This window comes from Symphalangus syndactylus, chromosome 1, assembly GCF_028878055.3.
Source record: "Symphalangus syndactylus isolate Jambi chromosome 1, NHGRI_mSymSyn1-v2.1_pri, whole genome shotgun sequence".
In the NCBI taxonomy this organism is placed as follows: Eukaryota; Metazoa; Chordata; class Mammalia; order Primates; family Hylobatidae; genus Symphalangus; species Symphalangus syndactylus.
In genome coordinates this window covers 111,755,625-111,778,194 of record NC_072423.2, presented here as the reverse complement: position 1 = coordinate 111,778,194, position 22,570 = coordinate 111,755,625, and the positions used below count along the sequence as shown (strand labels likewise).

The 22,570-nt window shown below is 49.8% G+C and overlaps 2 protein-coding genes across 3 annotated transcripts in view; one reads left to right on the top strand and one right to left on the bottom strand.

Moving 5' to 3' along the window:
* Window positions 1-665: 665 nt before the first annotated feature.
* Window positions 666-15,317, bottom strand: C1H3orf84 (chromosome 1 C3orf84 homolog). Of its 2 annotated transcripts, none has more exons than XM_055277131.2 (4): window positions 15,075-15,317; window positions 13,372-13,485; window positions 1,928-1,984; window positions 666-1,503 (listed from the first exon to the last, which is right to left on the bottom strand). In XM_055277131.2, exons 1-4 carry the CDS (start codon window positions 15,099-15,101, stop codon window positions 1,099-1,101), a joined length of 603 nt encoding a protein of 200 aa, XP_055133106.1. In that variant the 5' UTR covers window positions 15,102-15,317; the 3' UTR covers window positions 666-1,098. The 2 variants fall into 2 exon arrangements, with proteins under 2 accessions (XP_055133106.1, XP_055133112.1); XM_055277137.2 differs by having other exon boundaries at window positions 666-1,500; window positions 15,075-15,316.
* Window positions 15,318-22,386: 7,069 nt separating this feature from the next.
* Window positions 22,387-22,570, top strand: part of IHO1 (interactor of HORMAD1 1) — a 51,701-nt gene continuing 51,517 nt past the window's right edge. The window contains exon 1 of the mRNA XM_055276997.2: window positions 22,387-22,510. The gene's annotated coding sequence lies outside the window, so the exon portion shown is untranslated. The remainder of the gene's footprint in view (window positions 22,511-22,570) is intronic.

Below are 22,570 nucleotides of genomic sequence, written 5' to 3'. Positions count from 1 at the left end.
CTAGGGATGAGGGTCCAGAAGGAGCCTCTTGGATCTGGTCGTTGTTCCCAAAGTGATTTGGTGTTTCTGTTCCATCTAAGCCTCAGCTTATTCTTTGGCAACATGTGATGACAGTGCCTCCTTACTGTCCTGGGGATTAGAGAGCACTAGGACAGTAAGGAAGGGCTGTCACATGTCACCAAAGGATGGCAGGATAGGATGACCAGAGAAGTGCTCAGAAAACAACAACAGCATACCACAGGGTTAGGAAGACCTCCAGATCCAAGTTAGAGTGTCTTCTTAGGGTCTCTGCTCACCCCCACAGGGAGGGGTGGTTCAGTGGATTCTGTGGCCCAGGGAAGTCTCTTTCTGTCTCAGCTGTGGAGCAGCTGTCTCTTGGACAGGACTGTGTGGCTACCCAACAAACCCCTCAAAGGCAGCTGCCTCCTGAGAAAGCTGCCAACTCTTCCTTCTTCCAGCCTTTGTTGCCCACTAGTACTGGTCTCTGGGGTCTGCTTTTGCCATAGCTACACTGAGTACTTGGCCTGCTTCCCCAGTGATGCCTTTCATTCTAGGGTGAAGCACCTAGAAAGTCAGTGGCCCACAGGATATTTGCACGTTGTCTGGCATGCTGGCAGAGGAAACCAACACAGAGATGTCTCTGTTTGGGGGAATAGGCTGTTTCCCAGAGGAGAAAGGTTCTGGGGAAGATAGTCACTCCACTGCCTTCATAAGGACCCTCCCTCAGTGTCACCCCCTCTACCCTACCACCTGCTCTGTCCTGACTTCAACTTAGGCTGGGGACTGCCCTCTAATCTTCCTCTCTACAGCTGGGTTTACTGCAAGAACAGAGTAGTACTTGGGGCCCTGGAACCCACCTGCTGTGGCTATGGCAATCCTCCTGGACTCTTAGCCTCCTGCAGGCCTTACCCTTTCTCACTTAGTGGCAGGGATCCCAGAGCAGCACCTCTCACGCCCAGCACACAAACACACCATGGGCACAAGTGCCATGGGAGACAGGCACAAGACCTGGCAGCCCACTACTACCTTTCAGCCTCTTGGGCTGCATCCCATTGTGGGCTGCAAACACAGACAATGTGCTGTGTCAGCTGTCCTTGTTTAATGCTCTGGACCGTTTAGACACTCAGAGACCCCAGCATGAAGATAGTGCTGCAGCAGCTTGGGTCTTGGGATCCCTGGGAGGTCAGGCAGTATGTCAGTGACCGGCGCCTGGGACCCTACCTTGTAGCTGCCACAGTGGCCACCCTGGGATGGGTAGCAGAAGTTCTGCTGGTAGGTGGTCCTGGTATGGGAAGGCTGGACCTGCACAAAGTGGACGAGGCGCTGGGGGAGGCCACTGAGTCCTGAGCCTGGTCGGAAATCAGCCTGGTAAGAAGATTCCAGGGGCCCCTCCTGGCGCAACTCTATCTCACAGGGTGCCCAGCGCAGGAAGGTGTGCCGCTGCCACAGCCGCTCCAGGTCCTTCCGCCTTCCGATTCCCTGCAGCAGGCAGTAGGGACCCTCCTCAACGGTACGGGCCCTTGGCCCATATTCCTGGCACCAAGCACCTTCTTGGGCCTTCTAACCCCAAGTCTGCTTGGTGATACCTCTCCTATGCCTGGCTGTCTTGGCCTGTACCCTGGCCTCCTTGGCCTGCCTCCCCAGTGATGTCTTTCATTCTAAGGTGAAGCACCCAGAAAGTTAGTGGCCCACAGGATACTTGCACATTGTCTGGCAAGTTGGCAGAGGAAACCAACATAGAGATGTCTCTGTTTGGGGGAATAGGCTGTTTCCCAGAGGAGAAAGTTTGTGGGGGAAGATAGCCACTCCTCTGCCTTCATAAGGAGCCCTCCCTCAGTGTCATCCCCTGCACCCTACCACCTGCTCTGTCCAGACTTCAGCTTAGGCTGGGGGACTGCCTGCCATTCTTCCTGTCTTTGGCACTCACTTTGTCAAAGGAAGTACGGTTGTCGTGCTTGGAGAAGAAGTGTTGCTGCGCCGGCTCCTTCAAAGATAGTGAGAAAGAAGGTGAATGGGGAAAATGATGCTTATTTACCCGCCCTTACCCGGATCACTGCCTCAGGGTTCCTAATGGAGGGAAGTCACCGGGAGCCACTGCCCCTAAGCTGCTAAACTGCCAGCAGACAGAGGGCAGAGACTAATTAAAGCAATGCTTCAGTCCTGGGATATCTCAACCTGGGACTTGCCCTGAAGCAGAAGCCCGTGGAACCCTTATTGAAGAGGGTCCTCAATAAGGAGGCATCTGCTAGGACATCCTCCCATCAGGGGAGCAGTGGCCAAGTTTCAAGTTGGGCCTTAACTCTTGATTGCCCAGGACTTTAGTCCTCTCCTCCCCTGCATCCACACTTACTCCCCCATCAACATACCCAGCCTCTTGGCTCTAAATGCCATCTGAAAACTGGAATTTCTATCTCCAGCTCAAACTGTCTCCTGAACTCTGGGCTCAGTAGACAACTGTCTACTCCACATCTCCATGTAAATACCCAATTGGGCATCTCCAAACATATGACTGAGCTTTGGGTCATCCCTAGACACACTCCACCTACAGCCTCCCCCAGCTCAGACCATGGCAGCCAGATCCTGTCAAACACCTTGAGTCCCCTTGATTCTCTTCTCTCATACCCCACATTGAATGTGCAAGTATCCTGTTGATACTGTGGTCAAAATGTGCCCAGGACCAGACCACATCTCAGCATGCCCACTGTTTTCCCCGATCCAAGCCACATTCCTCTCTTGCCTGAATTATTGCAAGAGCTTCCTGCCTGGTGTGCCTGCTTTCAAACTTGCCTCTCCAGTCTGTTGTCCGCTTAGCAGCCAGATAATTCTGTTAGTACATAAATGAGATCACATCTCATTTGCTGAAAATTCACAACAGTTCCTCCTATTTGTGATAGCCAAAGTCATCATAGTGGTCTGTAGGACCCACATGATATTGGTCCTTCTGTTACCTCCAGCCACACTGATTTCCCCACTGCTCCTCAGACACACCAGGTGCTCCCACTTAGGGCTTTGCACCACCTATTCCTTCTCCTGGCCATATAATTCCCTCACACCTCCCTCTTTTCCTTCCTTGAGCACTAGGCCAATAGTTCCATCACCCTAACCCTGCATTTTTCACCTGCTAACATACTATATTATTCTACATGATGTTACCCCCACTGATTAGAACATCTCATGCCCCGCCATTAAACATAAGCTTCTTGTGGGCAAAGGCGGTCTGTCTTGCTCACATCTATAACTTCAGCACTGAGAATAATGCCTGACACTGCTCAATAAATGTTGCTGTTAAATCAATAAACCGGCTGGGCATGGTGGCTCACACCTGTAATCCCAGCACTTTGGGAGGCCAAGGCAGGTGGATTACCTGAGGTCAGGAGTTTGAGACCAGCCTGGCCAACATAGTGAAACCCCGTTTCTACTAAAAATACAAAAATTAGCCGGACTTGGTGGCTCACGCCTGTAATCCCAGCACTTTGGGAGGCTGAGGCGGACAGATCACTTGAGGTCAGGAGTTCAGGACCAACCTGGCCAACATGATGAAACCCCGTCTCTACTAAAACACACAAAAAAATTAGCTGGATGTGATGGTGTTTGGCTGTAATGCCAGCTACTCAGGAGGCCGAAGCGGGAGAATTGCTTAAACCTGGGAGGCAGAGGTTGCAGTGAGCTGAGATCGCGCCACTGCACTCCAGCCTGGGCGACAGAAAAAAAAAAAAATTAATGAACAGGGACAGAAGGTCCTGGCCCCAGGGCATTTACTTTGGCTCAGTTGGAGCTAGAGAGCCTTGCTCCACTCCCAGGCAGAGAAAGCCCATCTTTTAGGCCTCCAGACTTCAGCAGGAATCTGTCCCAAGACCACCTTCTTGCCTTTGTGCTTGGCTTTGCCCTCAGAGCCATTCCCTCTCCAGCCACTCAGTTTCTCCTGCGGTAGACCTGAAGTGGCCAGATCTGGTGAGGTCAGGCTTGGCTGGTTTGGGAGTATAGGTAATGGCTGACGGCAGGTCCCCAGATAAAATACAGGGGCTGGCTCCATCCCTGAACCAGAATCTTCAGAGTAGAGCTTATTGTATGTGTGTTTAAGAGTTCCCTTTTTAGGCTGGGTGTGGTGGTTCACGCCTATAATCCCAGCACTTTGGGAGGCCGAGGCAGGTGGATCACGAGGTCAGGAGATCGAGACCATCCTGGCTAACATGGTGAAACCCCATCTCTACTAAAAATACCAAAAATTAGCTGGGTGTGGTGGCAGGTGCCTGTAGTCCCAGCTACTCGGGAGGTTGAGGCAGGAGAATGGCATGAACCCGGGAGGCAGAGCTTGCAGTGAGCCGAGATCCTGAGACTCCGTCTCAAAAAAAAAAAAAGTTCCCTTTTCAGAACTGCCTGCCTTAGACAGTCTGATGGTAGTCTTCAAGCAGAATGAAAACTCCAAGAAGGTGGGAAGCTTTCATTCCTCAAAATGAAAGCTGAGGCTGGGCACAGTGGCTCATGCCTATAATCCTAGCAGTTTGGGAGGCAGAGGCGGGTAGATCACTTGAGGCCAGGAATTCGAGACCATCCTGGCCAACATGGTGAAACCTTGTCTCTACTGAAAATACAAAAATTAGCTAGGTGTGGTGGTGGGCGCCTATAATCCCAGCTACTCGGGAGGCTGAGGCAGGAGAATTGCTTGAACTTGGGTGGCGGAGGTTGCAGTGAGCCAAGATCTCCCCACTGCATTCCGGCCTTGGCAACAGAGAGACTATGTCTCCAAAAAAAAAAAAAAAAAAAAAAGCAATCTGAGGCCGTGCAGTGGCTTACACTCGTAATCCCAGGACTTTGAGAGGCCAAGGAGAAAAGATTGCTTGAGCCCAGGAGTTCAAGACCAGCCTGGGCAGTGTAGCAAGGCTCCCAGACACTGCCTCTACAAAAAATAACAAATTAGCCAGGCGTGGTGGTGCATACCTGTGGTCCCAGCAACTAGGAAGGCTGAAGTGGAAGGATCACATGAGCTTAAGAGGTCAAGGGTGCAATGAGCCATGATTGCACCACTGCAAACCAAGCTACAGACTGGGAGAAAATATTTATAAACCATATATCCAACAGAGGACTAGAATATATAAGAAAGTCTCTCAACTCAACAGTAAGATCACAGTCTAATTAAAAAATGGGCAAACATGAAGACATCTAACCAAAGATGATTTACAGATGACAAATAACACATGAAAATGTGTCCAGAATTGGTGGGTTCTTGGTCTCACTGATTTCAAGAATGAAGCCGTGAACCCTTGCGGTGAGTGTTACAGTTCTCAAAGGCGGCGTGTTCGGAGTTTGTTCTTTCTGATGTTCGGATGTGTTCGGAGTTTCTTCTTTCTGGCGGGTTCATGGTCTCACTGGCTCAGGAGTGAAGCTGCAGACCTCCGTGGTGAGTGTTACAGCTCTTAAGGCAGCGTGTTTGGGGTTGTTCGTTCCTCCCGGTGGGTTCGTGGTTTCGCTGGCTTCAGGAGTGAAGCTGCAGATCTTCCCGGTGAGTGTTACAGCTCATAAAGGCAGTGTGGACCCAAAGAGTGAGCAGCACCAAGATATATTGCAAAGAGTGAAAGAACAAAGCTTCCACAGCGTGCAAGGGGACTGGAGCGGGTTGCCACTGCTAGCTCGGGCAGCCTGCTTTTATTCTCTTATCTGGCCCCACCCACATCCTGCTGATTGGTAGAGCCGAGTGGTCTGTTTTGACAGGGCACTGATTGGTGCGTTTACAATCCCTGAGCTAGACACAAAGGTTCTCCATGTCCCCACCAGATTAGCTAGATACAGTGTGGACACAAAGGTTCTCCAAGTCCCCACCAGAGTAGCTAGATACAGAGTGTCCATTGGTGCATTCACAAACCCTGAGCTAGACACAGGGTGCTGATTGGTGTGTTTACAAACCTTGAGCTAGATACAGAGTGCCCATTGGTGTATTTACAATCCCTTAGCTAGACATAAAGGTTCTCCAAGTCCCCACCAGACTCAGGAGCCCAGCTGGCTTCACCCAGTGGATCCCGCACCGGGACTGCAGGTGGAGCTGCCTGCCAGTCCCGCGCTGTGCGCCCGCACTCCTCAGCCTTTGGGTGGTGGATGGGACCGAGCACCGTGGAGCAGGGGGCGGCGCTCGTTGGGGAGGCTCGGGCTGCACAGGAGCCCGCGGAGTGCGTGGGGAGCCGGGAGAGCCTCAGGCATGGCGGGCTGCAGGTCCCGAGCCCTGCCCCGCGGGAAGGCAGCTAAGGCCGGGCGAGAAATTCAGCACAGCAGCTGCTGGCCCAGGTACTCACTGCGCGGGGCGGGCCGAACACTACGAGTGCTAGGCCCGCCGAGCCCACGCCCACCCGGAACTCGCGCTGGTCCGCAAGCACCGCGCGCAGCCCCAGTTCCCGCCTGCGCCTCTCCCTCCACACCTCCCCGCAAGCTGAGGGAGCTGTCTCCGGCCTCCGCCAGCCCAGGAAGGGGCTCCCACAGTGCAGCGGCGGGCTGAAGGGCTCCTCAAATGCCACCGAAGTGGGAGCCCAGGCAGAGGAGGTGCGGAGAGCGAGCGAGGGCTGTGAGGGTTGCCAACACGCTGTCACCTCTCAAAAAGATATTCATCATTAAACCTCAGGGAAATGCAAATTAAAACCACAATAAGATGTCACTACATATCTATCAGAATGGCTCCAATTGAAAATAGAGACAACACCAGGTATTGGTGAGAATGCAGAAAAACCAGATCATTCATGCATTGCTGATGGGAATATAAAGTGGTAAAGCCACTCTCGAAAACAGTTTGGCAGTTTCTTTTAAAAACTAAACATGCAGCCAGGCGTGGTGGCTCATCCCTGTAATCCCAGCACTTTGGTAGGCCGAGGTGGGTGGACAACCTGAGGTCAGGAGTTCAAGACCAGCCTGGCCAACATGGTGAAACCCTGTCTCTACTAAAAATACAAAAATTAGCCGGGCATGGTGGCACACACCTGTAATGAGATTGCTTGAGCCCGGGAGGCGGAGGTTGCAGTAAGCCGTGATCGTGCCACTGCACTCCAGCCTGGCCGACAGAGCAAGACTCTGTCTCAAAAACAACACAAAACAACAAAAACACTAAACATGCAACTACCATATGACCCAGCAATTGTATTCCTGGGCTTTTATCCCAGAGAGACAAAAACTTATGTTCAACCAAAAATTTATACACAAATATTCTTAACAGCTTTATTTGTATGAGCCAAAAACTGGAATCAGGTCAGATATCCTTTAACAGATGAATGATTAAACAAACTGGTACATTGGTACCAAGGAATACTACTCAGTGAATGAAAATAAGTGAACTATTGATACACACAATAATTTGGATGAATATCTAGGAAATTATGCTGCAAAAATAGCCAGTCTCCAAAGGGTGCATATTGTATTATTCTATTTATATAACTGTTTTTGAGACAAGGTCTCACTTTGCCAGGCTGGAGTGCGGTGACACAATCATGGCTCACTTCAGCCTTGACCTCCCAGGCTCAAGCAATCCTCCTACCTCAGCCACCAGAGTAGCTGGTACCACAGGTGCATGACACCATGCCTGGCTAATTGTTTAACTTTTTTTTAGAGATGAGGTCTCATTATGTTGCCCAGGCTGATCTTGAACTCTTGGGCTCAAGCAATCCTCTTGCCTTGGCCTCCCAAAGTGCTGGGATTAGAGGCATGCGCCACTGTGCCCAGCTTTATATAAGTATTTCAATTTAATTTAATTTAATTTATTTTTTTGAGACCGTCTCACTGTGTCGCACGGGCTAGAGTGCAGTGGTGTGATTTTGGCTTGCTGCAACCTCCACCTCCCAGGTTGAAGAGCTTCTTATGCCCCAGCCTCCCAAGTAGCTGGGATTACAGGCGTGTGCCACCACACTGGCTAATTTTTGTATTTTTACCAGAGATAGGGTTTCACCATATTGCCCTAGTTGGTCTTGAACTCCTGACCTCGAGCAATCCACTGCTTTGGCTTCCCAATGTGTTGGGATTACAGGCATGACCCACCGCACCTGGCCTATGTAATTTTTTTTTTTTTTGAGATGGAGTCCTGCTCTCTCACTTAGGCCGGAGTGCAGTGGCATGATCTCGGCACACCACAACCTCTGCCTCCCAGATTCAAGCGATTCTCCTGCCTCAGCCTCCTGAGTAGCTGTGATTACAGGTGTGAGCTACCAAGCTCAGCAAATTTTTTGTATTTTTAGTAGAGATGGGGTTTCACTATGTTGGCCAGGCTGGTCTTGAACTCCTGGCCTTAAGCAATACACCCACCTTGGCCTCCCAAAGTGCTGGGATTACAGGTGTGAGCCACCCACCTTGGCCTCCCAAAGTGCTGGGATTACAGTGCTGGGATTACTGCGCCCGGCCTATAACATTTTTAAGTGACAAAATTTTAGAAATGGAAGATTGATTGATTTAGAAGTGGGGGCCAGGCACAGTGGCTCAGGCCTGTAACTTTGGGGGGCCTAGGCGGGTGGATCACCTGAGGTCGGGAGTTCAAGACCAGCCTGACCAACATGGAGAAACCCCGTCTCTTCTAAAAATACAAAATTAGCCGGGTGTAGTGGTGCATGCCTGTAATCCCAGCTACTCAGGAGGCTGAGGCAGGAGAATCACTTGAACCTGGGAGGCAGAGGTTGCGGTGAGCTGAGATCAGGACACTGCACTCCAGCCTAGGTCACAGAGCAAGACTCTGTCTTAAAGAAAAAAAAAAATTACATAGACCAGGCAGGGTGGCTCACACCTGTAATCCTGACACTTTGGGAAGCCGAGGCAGGCAGATCACCCAAGATCAGGAGGTTGAGACCAACCAGGGCAATATGGTGAAACCTCGTCTCTACTAAAAATACAAAAAAATTAGCCGGACACAGTGGTGGGTACCTGTAATCCCAACTACTCAGGAGGCTGAGTCAGGAGATTTGCTTGAACCCGGGAGGCAGAGGTTTCAGTGAGCCAAGATCACACCATTGCACGCCAGCCTGGGCAACAAGAGTGAAACTCGAAAAACAAAACAAAAAAACAACAAAAAAACCAGAGCAGCACCAGGGATCCCTTGCGATGTTGGTCTACCACCACAGTCAACTGTGGTGTTAGATACACAAAACTACACAGGTGATAAAATTTTAAAGCTTTTTTTTTTTTTTTTTTTTTTCCAAGATGGAGTCTCGCACTGTTGCCCGGGCTGGAGTACAGTGGCTCGATCTCAGCTCACTGCAACCTCCGCCTCCTGGGTTCAAGCGATTCTCCTGCCTCAACCTCCTGAGTAGCTGGGATTACAGGCATGCACCACCACCCCGGCTAATTTTATATTTTTAGTAGAGATGGGGTTTCTCCATGTTGGTCAGGCTGGTCTTGAACTCCCGACCTCAGGTGATACACCCGCCTTGGCCTCCCAAAGTGCTGGGATTACAGGTGTGAGCCACGGTGCCCGGCAAATTTTATAGCTCTTTTTTTTCTTTTTTTTTTTAGATGGAGTCTCGCTCTGTTGCCCAGGCTGGAGTGCAGTGTCGTGATCTCAGCTCACTGCAAGCTCCACCTCCCGGGTTCACGCCATTCTCCTGCTACAGCCTCCTGAGTAGCTGGGGCTACAGGCACCCGCCACCACACCTGGCTAATTTTTTTTTTTTTTTTTTTGAGACAGAGTCTCGCTCTGTCGCCCAGGCTGGAGTGCAGTGGTGCGATCTCAGCTTACTGCAACCTCCGCCTCCCGGGTTCACACCATTCTCCTGCCTCAGCCTCCCAAGTAGCTGGGACTACAGGCGCCCGCCACCATGCTCGGCTAATTTTTTGTATTTTTAGTAGAGATGGGGTTTCACCGTGTTAGCCAGGATGTTCTCCATCTCCTGACCTTGTGATCGCCTGCCTCGGCCTCCCAAAGTGCTGGGATTACAGGTGTGAGCCACTGCGCCTGGCCTATAGTAGAGACAGGGTTTCACTGTGTTAGCCAGGATGGTCTCGATCTCCTAACCTTGTGATCGCCTGCCTCGGCCTCCCAAAGTGCTGGGATTACAGGTGTGAGCCACTGCGCCTGGCCTATAGCCACCACGCCCCGCCCGTAGCTCTTAATACACACACACACACACACACACACACACACACACACACACACACACGCACCCACCAGTAAAACTAGGGAAATTTGAATGAACTTTAGTGATTATATCAATCAATGTCAATGTCCTTGTTGTGATATTATACTATAGCTTTGCAAGATGTTACCATTGAAGGTAACCAGGCAAAGTGTAAAAGAAATCTCTATTATTTTTTACAACTGCTTATGAATTGATAATTATTTCAATGGAAGTTTTAATTAAAATCTAGGAGTCTGGGGCAAGTTTCAATTGACCCCCAAATTTCTCCGTTGTCTATCCTCAGCTACCGAATTGCACTTAGCCTTAGAATGTACATGTCTTTCTGGTCGGAGGCACCTCTGACTGGAAATTCACTATTCCTATAGTGGCAGGATAATTTATTGACGCCCAATGAGTTTTGTTCTCTCAAAACTGTGGGAGCTTGGTGAGAAGCACAGTCATTTCCTCTCTACCCAGGCAATTCTAGGTATTCTTGCTCTGCAAAGAATGATCACTAGCATCTTTGTTTCTTAATCATTCAAGGCTCCTTTTCCATCGAGGTGGTAAAATCCATGGTTTCTGAGCAGGTAGAGCTAGGACTGGGATTCCATCTTAAGAGGACTTGGAGGAGAGGTGGGCTTCTTTGGAAGGGGCAGTATTTGCATGTGGGAGGGCTAAGGGCCCCTGTGGAGGCTGGGCAGCCTGCACTAAGAGAGGAAGCTCCTTGGCAAACTGAGGGATGGGATGGTAGCAGGGGCCCAGCAATCATGACACCACAGGTGAAGAACATGCACCCAACCAGACAGGACTCCTGTCCAATCTGAGGAACTAAGAGGACCAGAATTATATTTCCCAAGAATCAGGCAGTTGACGGCTAGACATAGATTAATCTGCTTTAGAAAAATATGAAAAAAAAAAGAAAACATAATTTTCTTGCATCTGTATGTCATGGACAAAAATTTTACAAACCAAAAGGAGAGTGGATGCTATATCTTGGAAAGGCTTTAAACAATAGCTAGAATCTGCCAGCTGAAACCTGGTACCTCTCAGCCAGTGCAAAAAGAAAACGTGCAACTTCTCTGAGCAGTCCTATTAATTAAAACAGCTTTAGACCTAGAAAGAACCATGAAATTTGACATTTATATAACCTGAATCCAAGACACAGATTATGCTACTTGGGACTGCTGATGGCTAATGCTAGTAAATTTTTTATGTAGCAAGTCCTTACATTGATCAGCAGCCAAAACATGTCCCTTACATGTCTGTTTCTGAGGAATGAGTTTAACAGATTAATAGGATGTTCCAGTCTTTGGGAGGAGAGCTGCCACTGAGGGCGATGACAAACATACAGCAGGAAATCTCTGGGTTGCTTCTCTTTCTGTACTTCACAGATCCCATCACTCTCAAAAGGGAGGTGGCCCTGGATGGGCAGTCTGGAGCTGCATCTGGGCCTGGCTTGGTAGGCTGTAGCAGGCAGCCCTTGCAAGTGTATAAGCTAAGGAAGTTGAGTTTCCATAAAATAGCAGCCTCCAGGACCCTGGTCTCAGCCTGGGAAAGCAATTCATAGAAAATCCAGATAGCAGATCAAGTAGGACCTGGCAAAAGGCTGAGAAGCAAGAAGGTGCAGTGGGTGGTACCTGTTTCAGGCACCCCTTCAGGTCCCTCTGGGCCACCTTCTACCCAGTTGTTGCTCTGGAGGCTGACCTGACTGCACTCCATACTAGGATCCTTTTGTTCTGGCACCAGGGAGCCCTGGGAGGAGATGGAGGAAAAGAGAGAGGAGGTGTTTCTTCTCTTGGCTCCCTCCTAGGCCACCTCCCACCTGGCTATGTCTCTGTACCTAGGATCACTGCTCCTGTCAGGGTGATCCTTTTCATACCTTTATCTCCTTCTCGATTCTAGAAGCCATGTCTCCCCCTTGTCTCCCTTTGGGCTCAGTAGTACTAACCACTTGGTTGTTACCAGCCTGTGGGAATGCCTTTATCTGAGGCTGTCACAAGCAATCCTTTGTAAACATACCCTTCTGAGTTCTGCTGTTTTGAGTATGCTTGTTACTGTTGCGACTCCTATTTATTTATTTATTTTTTATGTTATTTCATTTTTTGAGACCGAGTCTCACTCTGTCACCCAGGCTGGAGTGTGGTGGTGCCATCTTGGCTCGCTGCAACTTCTGCCTCCCGGGTTCAAGCGATTCTCCCTACCTCAGCCTCCTGAGTAGCTGGGATTATAGGTGTGCATCACCATGCCTGGTTAATTTTTTTTTTTTTTTTTTGAGACGGAGTTTTGCTCTTGTTGTCCAGGCTGGAATGCAATGGTGCTATCTGATCTTGTCTCACTGCAACCTCCACCTCCTGGGTTCAAGCCATTCTCCTGCCTTAGCCTCCCGAGTAGCTGGGATTAGAGGCATGCGCCACCAAGCCCAGCTAATTTCGTATTTTTAGTAGAGATGGGGTTTCTCCATGTTGGTCAGGCTGATCTTGAACTACCGACCTCAGGTGATCCTCCTGCCTCAGCCTCCGAAAATTCTGGGATTACAGGTGTGAGCCACTGCACCTGGCCTATTTTTTTTTTTTTTTTGTATTTTTAGTAGAGATGGGCTTTCACCATGTTGGCCAGACTGGTTTCGAGCTCCTGACCTCAAGTGATCCACCTGCCCCGGCCTCCCAAAGTGCTAGGATTACAGGCGTGAGCCACCTTTCCCAGCTGTGACCCTGATTTATGATACACAGTGTCCCTTCCTTGTCTCCAGGCCTGTAAGTAGTAAAGGGCCTATGGCCCTGTATCCCTTTCCCATTCTCCAGAAGCCTGTTATAGCCACTCCAGGCTACCTCAGCCATCACTCCTTTCCAGTATTCCCTGGCCAAATGTGTAGGCCAGTACCCAGCTGCCTCCTGTACTACTTCCCTGACCAGAGAAGGCCTTCTACTAATTTCTAAGGACCTGGACTGTGAAGCTGGCTGTGGGATGGACCATGGGCTTTCTTAGCATTAAGGAATCTGAATGTGAAGGTAGTTGTCAGCAAACCTCAAGGCTTACTTCCTGGGTTCTACAGGCTCTCTGCTTGTAGCTACCCACCCCAGCTAGGCCCTTACCCTTTGTCCATCTAGAAGGGGCAGTGAGCAATACGGTTCAGTTTGGCACTCACTCTTTTCCACCCTGTCTGTAGGGGAAAGATCTGACATCTCAGAGAAGAAAGGTAAAGCCTGTCCCAGTGATAGGTGTCAGTACATCCATGGAAGGGCTGGGATGATGCTCTTGGACTGGTCTAGTCACCCCCGCTGCCTTCAGGACTGCCTTGTACCTGACATCGCTGCAGGAACACTGCTGGAGGCTGGGGCTTGGCTGCAAGGCGGTATTCTCTAGCACTTTCACTCTTGAATTGGCTTCTGTAGTGCCCATAGAAGCCATTGTTGTGCTATAACAAGACAGGAATGAGGATAAAACTCACTCAAATCTCGACCATGGATCCTAGACCTCAGGACCTCAACGGAGGGTTCCAGGAAAGCCAGACCAGAAGCCCCTCATGGAAGTTCCTGACAGAATAGAAAGAATCTAAGGAGTTAGGACACTCCTGGAGATGGGCCAGTATAGAAGTGTCTTCATCCATCATTGGGACAGTTGACCCCAGCTGTAATGACCCACTTGGGCTATGCATGTGTAGGGAAGGAGTGCCATTAATTCAGAGCAGAGATTTGTGGGCAGGGCCACTGATCAGGGGTGTGGTCCTTCGCTAAAGAGCCTGAGAAGAAATCCCCTTTGTTGTTCTCCCCACAATTTTTTTTTTTGAGACAGAGTCTTGCTCTGTCACCCAGGCTGGAGTACAATGGCACAACCTCAGATCACTGCAACCTCTGCCTCCTGGGTTCAAGTCATTCTCCTGCCTCAGCCTCCCAAGTACCTGAGACTACAGGCACCCACTATCATGCCAGGCTGATTTTTTTTTTTTTTTTGAGACGGAGTCTTGCTCTGTCACCAGGCTGGAGTGCAGTGGTGCGATCTTGGTTCACTGCAACCTCTGCCTCCGGGGTTCGGTCAATTCTCCTGCTTCAGCCTCCCAAGTATCTGGGATTATAGGCACCCGCCACCACACCCGGCTAATTTTTGTATTTTTAGTAGAGACAGGGTTTCACCATGTTGGCCAGGCTGGTCTCGAACTCCTGACCTCGTGATCTGCCCACCTTGGTCTCCCAAAGTGCTGGGATTACAGGCGTGAGCCACCGCGCCCAGCCTGGAGAGAATTTCAGAGAGGAACTGTCAAGAGACAGAAATAAGCAACTCTCAGAGGTCCAAGAAAGGGGCTGTACTGTGCTGATGTCATTACGTGGGCACTCTGTGGATGATCATGTCTGGGAACTCCTATGGCCCAACCTCTTTGTCCTGAGTTCTCCCTGGAGACGATGGGTGTGTCTGGCCCTCCACAATTATAACACTGAGCAGAAGAACCCATCCTAAGCCTGCCCTCTGGCCATCGCAATGGGCTATTTAACAGGACTAGAAAGCCTCGTATCTTTCCATCCCACTGAAGACGTGGATCACTTTGTCTGTCTATCCTTCTCTGTCAGGAACCCCTCACTCTCTATTCCGGTTAGCTCAACAGTATTTATCAGACCTTTATTGTCTTCCAGGCATGGGGCTGAGCATGGGAAATACAGATGGACAAAAACACAATCTTTGCCCTCAAATGTTCCCAGACTAGACAGCAGCCAAACTCCAAAAGCTTGGGAGGCTCAAACAATTAACTTGGAATAAACGGGGTGGCTAGAGGACTAGGATTTTCCACTGGCTTGCAGGAGACCATGATGCACGGAAGGGGGCAAAGTGTTAGGAAGACTAGGCAGCCTCCAGGGGTGACCTCAAGATGGTGGAGAGGAAGTGGGTAGCTCAGGGTCCTATTCCAGGTTGGATGCCAGATGAAAACCTTTTCACTTCACCGTCATGACTCAGTCAGATTTCGGGTACAACCAGAGGGCCAGGGGCCAGGATTAACATAAAGTGCACTCTTACCCAGGAGCCTACTAAAGCACTTTGCATCTTTCCAAGAAGGGAGCAGAAAAGGCAAACTTTCCTCTTGTCTTTTGGAGGATGTCTTCAGGAAAGAGAATCTCTGGAGGTCAATTTTTTGTTGCTTAGTGACAAGGGAAGGTTGTGACTGCATAATGCTGCTGCTGTTTGTTGAGGCAGCACATGACCTGTTGCCTCTTTGTCCTTGCTGCCCTAGTTCTTCTCTATGAGAATAACCTGACCCTTGGCATTAACGGCCTGAAAGAGCCCTTATATAGAGAAACACACAGGGCTCCATGGTAGAGTCTAATGGATTCGCAGCCAATGAAATATTCAAAGAACATTTTAAATGCAGGCAAATCCTGCATTTAAAAACCTGTGCATCCATACTGCCAGGCATATAAATTTAGAAAGCATTCCATGGAGTCAGAAGAAATGTTAAAAAGGTTGGTGGCTTTTAGGATAAAATCACTGCTTCAGAATAGGCTCTAACAATTTTATCTCTTAGGAGTTTGTGGTGACCGGGAATGCTAATCATGACAGGTGAAATGTTACAAGGGCCAAGTAAAGGAATAGGGCATAACAGAAGAACAGAAGAAGGAACATGCAAAGATTTGACATTATGTTTCCATTCTGAGCTACCCTTTGACAAATTATTGACTGAATTTTCTCTTATTTGTAAAAGAGGGACTTGAACAGTTCACCCCCTTTAATAACCAAAAGAAATTAACAATCAGCCTCTAAAAATGTGCCAGTAAAACACCCAAGACCCTGCTAGTGTCAATGGCACAAGCCCTAATATCCAGAATGTCTACCCCAGTGTAGTCACCCTGGAGAGCCCCTCTCATGCGAACTCACAGGTATTACAAGTTTCATTGGCCTGGGCTTGGTGGTTCACAACTGTAATCCCAGCAGTTTGGGAGGCCAAGGTGGGCAAATCGCTTGAGCCCAGGAGTTCCAGACCAGTCTGGGCAAAATGGCGAACCTGGTCTCTACAAAAAATACGAAAATTAGCTGGGTGTGGTGGCATATACCTGTAGTTCCAGCTATTTGGGGGACTGAAGTGGGAGGATCGCCTGAGCCTGAGGAGATTGAGGCTGAAGTGAGCTGTAATCACATCACTGCACTCCAGCCTGGGTGACAGAATGAGACCCCATCTCAATAAATGAATGAATGAAGGAATGAATATTCATTGTAGCATCTATACAGAGGAAAAACTGTAAGCAACCCAAGTGTTGACCAACAGGACAATAAGAAAATTGGGCTATAGTCACACAATGAAATTACTGGCATTACTATTAATGGGCTACAGATATTAAAATCCACAGAGGTAAATCTTAGAAATGTTGGCCAGGTGTGGTCACTCACGTCTGTAATCCCAGCACTTTGGGAGGTTGAAGTGGGCAGAATGTTTGAGCTTAGGAGTTTGAGACCAGCCTAGGCAACATGGTGAAACTCTGTCTCTACCAAATATACAAAAAATTAACTGGGTGTGGTGGCACACGCCTGCAGTCCCAGCTACTTGGGAGGCTGAGGAGGGAGAATCACTTGAGCCCGGGAAGTGGAGACTGCAGTAAATGGAGATTGCACCACTGTACTCCAGCATGGGTGACAGAATGAGACCCCCATCTCAAAAACAAAACAAAACAAAACAAAACAGTAAAGATGTTGAGTTGGCCGGGAGCAGTAGCTCACGCCTGTAATTCCAGCACTTTGGGAGGCTGAGGCGGGCGGATCACGAGGTCAAGAGATCAAGACCAGCCTGGCCAACATGGTGAAACCCCGTTTCTACTAAAAATACAAAAATTAGCTGGGCGTAGTGGTGCCTGTAGTCCCAGCTACTTGGGAGGCCAAGGAGGAAGAGATCGCACCATTGCACTCCAGCCTGGCCACAGAGCGAGACTCCGTCTACAAAAAAAAAAAAAAAAAAAAAAGACCAGGTTCAGTGGCTCATGCCTGTAATCCCAGCACTTTGGGAGGACAAGGTGGGCAGATCACGAGGTTAGCAGTTCGAGACCAGCCTGGCCAACATGGTGAAACCCCGTCTCTATTAAAAATACAAAAATTAGCCAGGCGTGGTGGCGCATGCCTGTAGTCCCAGCTATTCAGGAGCCTGAGGCAGAAGAATCGCTTGAACCCGGGAGGCAGAGGTTGCAGTGAGCTAAGATTGTGCCACTGTACTCCAGCCTGGGTGACGGAGTGAGAATCCATCTCAAAAAAAAAAAAGATGTTGAGTCAGACTGGGTGCTGTGGCTCATGTCTGTAGCCCCAGCACTTTGGGAGGCTGAGGCGGGCAGATCATGAGGTCAGGAGTTCAAGACCAGCCTGGCCAACATGGTGAAACCCCATCTCTACTAAAAATGGAAAAATTAGCCAGGTGTGGTGACAGGCACCTATAATCCCAGCTACTCAGGAGGCTGAGGCAGGAGAATTGCTTCAACCCAGGAGGCAGAGGTTGCAGTGAGTCGAGATCATGCCATTACACTCCAGTCTAGGCAACAAGAGGGAAACTCTATCTCAAAAAAAAAAAGTACAAAGTATATATATATGTATTTTTTGAGATGGAATCTTGCTCTGTGGCCCAGGCTGGAGTGCAGTGGCATGATCTTGGCTCACTGCAAGCTCCGCCTCCCGGGTTCACACCATTCTCCTGCCTCAGCCTCCTGAGTAGCTGGGACTACAGGTGCCCGCCACCCCACCCAGCTAAGTTTTTGTATTTTTAGTAGAGAGGGGGTTTCACCGTGGTCTCGATCTCCTGACCTCGTGATCCGCCCACCTCGGCCTCCCAAAGTGCTGAGATTACAGGCGTGAGCCACTGCACCCGGCCCAAAGTATATAATTTATAAAATTGGCATGGCATGGTGGCTCATGCCTGTAATCCCAGCACTTTGGGAGGCCGAGGTGGGTGAATTGTTTGAGCCCAGGAGTTACAGACCAGCCTGGGCAACATGGCGAAACCCCATCTCTACAAAAAATACAAAAATTAGCCAGATATGGAGACGTGTACCTGTGGTCTCAACTATTCGAGAGGCTGAGGTGGGAGGATTGCTTGACCCCGGGAGGGCGAGGCAGCAGTGAGCCATGATTGTGCTACTGCACTCCAGCCTGAGAGACAGAATGAGACCTTGTCTCAAATAAATAAATAAATAAATAATCCACATGTTTATGTATACAAACATATGAACTGGCTGGGTGTGGTGGGTCACTCCTGTAATCCCAGCACCTGGGGAGGCCAAGGTGGGCAGGTTGCTTGAGTCCAGGAGTTCAAGACCAGCCTGGTCAATATGAGACCCTATCTCTATTTTTACATAAATAATTTTTTAAATGTAATAATTAAAAATAAAAAGCATGGGCTGGCTGCAGTGGCTCTCGCCTGTAATCCCAGCACTTTGGGAGGCCGAAGTGGGCAGATCACCTGAGGTCAGGAATTCAAGACTAGCCTGGCCAACATGGTGAAACCCCGTCTCTACTAAAAATATAGAAAAATTAGCTGGGCATGGTGGCATGCGTCTGTAATCCCAGCTACTCGGGAGGCTGAGGCAGGGGAATCGCTTGAACCTGGAAGGCAGAGGTTGCAGTGAGTCGAGATCACGCCATTCCACTCCAGCCTGAGTGACAGAGCAAGACTCAGTCTCAAAAAAAAAAAAAAAAGGCCGGGCGCGGTGGCTCACACCTGTAATCCCAGCACTTTGGGAAGCCAAGGCGGGCAGATCACGAGGTCAGGAGATCGAGATCATCCTGGCTAACACGGTGAAACCCCGTCTCCACTTTACAAAAAAATTAGCTGGGCGTGGTGGCGGTCGCCTGTAGTCCCAGCTACTAGGGAGGCTGAAGTAGGAGAATGGTGTGAACCCAGGAGACAGAGCTTGCAGTGAGCTGAGATCATGCCACTGCACTCCAGCCTGGGCCACAGAGTGAGACTCTGTCTCAAAACAACAACAACAACAACAAAAATAATAAATAATAAATAAATAAATAAATAAATAAAGCGTGCATAGGAATGATGGGAAACAAATATAGGATAGAAATCACCTGGGGGCCAGGTGCGGTGGCTAATGCCTGTAATCATAGCACTTTGGGAGGCCGAGGTGGGCGGATCACGAGGTCAGGAGATGAGACCATCCTGGCTAATACAGTGAAACCCCATCTCTACTAAAAAAAAAAAAAATACAGGCCAGGTGTGGGGGTTCATGCCTGTAATCCCAGTACTTTGGGAGGCTGAGGCGGGCGGATCACGAGGTCAGCAGATGGAGAATATGCTGGCTAACACGGTGAAACCTCGTCTCTACTAAAAAAGCAAAAAGAAATTAGTTGGGCTTGGTGGCGGGCGCCTGTAGTCCCAGCTACTCAGGAGGATGAGAATGGCATGAACCCGGGAGGCAGAGCTTGCAGTGAGCCAAGATAGCACCACTGCACTCCAGCCTGGGCGACAGTAAGACTCCGTCTCAAAAAAAAAAAAAAAAAGAAATCACCTGGGGAGGGGAGGAGGGGAGCAAGGAGAATGGTATTAGGGAGGACTGAATGGAGCTTCAACTCTATCTGTAACGTTTTTACTTTTTTTTTTTTTTTTTGAGACAGAGTCTCACTGTTGCCCAGGCTGGAGTGCAGTGGCGCGATCTCGGCTCACTGCAACCTCCGCCTCCCAGGTTCACGCCATTCTCCTGCCTCAGCCTCCCAAGTAGCTGGGACTATGGGCGCCCACCACCATGCCCAGCTATTTTTTTTTTCTTTTTTTGAGGTGAAGTCTTGCTCTGTTGCCCAGGCTGGAGTGCAATGGCATGACCTCCGCTCACTGCAACCTCCGCCTCCTGGGTTCAAGTGATTCTTGTGGCTTAGCCTCCCGAGTAGCTGGGATTACAGGCGTGTGCCACCACACCTGGCTAATGCTTTGTATTTTTATTGATTGATTGATTGATTTTTTTTGAGACGGAGTCTCGCTCTGTCGCCCAGGCTGGAGTGCAGTGGCACCATCTCGGCTCACTACAACCTCCTCCTCCCAGGTTCAAACGATTCTCCTGCCTCAGCCTCCTGAGTAGCTGGGACTACAGGTGCGTACCACCACAGCTGGCTTTTTTTTTTTTTTTTTTTGTATTTTTTGTAGAGACAGAGTTTCACCGTGTTAGCCAGGATGTTCTCGATCTCCTGACCTGTGATCCACCCACCTTGGCCTCCCAAAGTGCTGGGCTTACAGGCATGAGCCACCATGCCCGGCCCATTTTTACTTAAAAAAAAAATGTGTTTTAGACAGAGTCTCACTCTGTTGCTCAGGCTTCAGTGCAGTGGCATGATCATGGCTCACTCTAACCTCAAACTCCTGGACTCAAGGGATCCTCCCACCTTGGCCTCCCAAAGTTCTGGGATTACAGGCGTGAGCCATGGTGCCCAGCCATGTTTTAATTTTTATAGCTTTATTTAGGTAAAATTAATACATGATAAACTGCACATATTGAAAATGAACAACTTGATGCATTTCAATATATGTATACACCTCTGAAATATCGCCATCAAGACAGTAAATATGGCCAGGCATGGTGGCTCACACCTGTAATCCCAGCACTTTGGGAGGCCAAAGCAGGTGGATCACCTGAGGTGGGGAGTTCGAGACCAGCCTGACCAACATAGAGAAACCCTGTCTCTACTAAAAATACAAAATTAACTGGGTGTGGTGGCAGGCACCTGTAATCCCAGCTACTTGGGAGGCTGAGGTAGGAGAATCGCTTGAACCCGGGAGGTAGAGGTTGCAGTGAGCCGAGATTGCGCCATTGCACTCCAGGCTGGGCAACAAGAGTGAAACTCCATCTCAAAAAAAAAAAAAAGAAGATAGTCAATATGTCCATCATCCCAAGTTTCCTTCTGCCTAGTTGTAGTCTTTCCTTATGGCACTCATTTGCCTCAGGCAATGCCACACCTCTGCTTTCTGTCACTATAGATTAATTTGCATTTTCTCGAATTTTATATAAATTGGATCATACAGCATGTATTCTTTTGTGTTTGGCTTTCACTCAGCATAATTATTTTGAAATTTATTCATGTTGTTGTATCCATTGTTCATTTCTTTTTATTGCTTAGTAGTTTTCCACTGTATGGATAAGCCAAATCTCTCCTCCTGATTTTTTGAATCCATACACAAATCAGGTTTTCATCCTCACTACATTACTGTAACTGCTCCTACCAAGGTCACCCAAAGTTAATTCTAACTAATCTTCCCTGAACACATCCGCAGCATTTGTCATAGCTGATCTCCGCCTCCTCTTTGAAGCAGTTCCAAGTGACTTCCAGAATGCCTCATTCTCCTGGTGTCTTTCCCTGTCTCCTGACCAGGCTTGCCCCAACTCCTTGGCTGCTTTTCCCTCATCTCCAAAGGCCTCTAAACTGGTGTGTCCTGGGGCTCAACCCAATCTCCTTTCCATTTATACTCCATTGGTGATTACATCCTGTTTTTGTTTGTTTTTTGAGACAAGGTCTCATTCTGTCGTCCAGGCTGGAGTGTAGTGACGCGATCTCGGCTCACTGCAGCCTCTACCTCCCAGGTTCAAACAATCCTCCCACCTCAGCCTCTGAGCAGATGGGACCATAGGCACATTCTCCACGCCGGACTAATTTTTTGTAGAGCTGGGGTTTCACCATGCTGCCCAGGCTGGTCTCATGCATGTTTTTTGCTTTCTAAGTCATCTATAAGCACCAGAGGCAGAGTTACATAGATCCTTCCTGCCTACCCCCACTGTCCCTGCCCTCAGGCCACTCCAGCATCCAGCAGGCCAGAAACCTCAGAAGATTTCTTGCCTCTTTTCTCTCTCCTCCAGGGGCCCGGTTCGATGTCCCCATCTGCCCCAGCGCCTCTCGTCCCAGCTGCTCCGCCTGTCCTGCCCTTGCTCAGACCACCCAAGCATCATCTGCACTCTGGCCCCTGGCCACCAGGTCCACCCCACATGCTGTCCTGGTCATACACAGTGGGGTGTGGGTCAAGCGACAAGTGAGTAGGTCTGCACGCCAGGTGGGCCGAGGGTGGCCATTCCGGCGTGAGTGTGGGGGTGTGAGGGAACGTTGCATGGGGTGCACGTGGGCTGGGTGTGGCGTGCAGAGGTGTGGCGCCGGGCAGGCAGCTTGGCGGGGCTCATGATCAGCGCGGCTGAGACCATTAGTACGGTTAAAACCGTTAGCTGCCTGTCGCGGCGAGGGCGGGGCCCTGGGGACTGGACGGAATCCCAGTTGGTCAGAGGAGACCCTGGGGGCGGGGCCGCGCGTGCTGCCATTAGGACAGTTAAAACCGTTAGCTGCCTGTCGTGGCGGGGCGGGGCCCTGGGACGGGACGGAATCCCTATTGGTCAGAAGAGGACCTGGGGCCGGGGCCGCGCGTGCTGTGGCAGCGGCAGCGGGACGCGGCCAGCTCGAAGCCACGTCAGGGCAGTCCCAGGTCGGGCGCGTGCCAGCAGCCAGAGGTGGGGACAGGAGGGCTTTGGGCAGGGTGGGTTGGGGGGAGGCGGGGAGAGGGGCTGAGG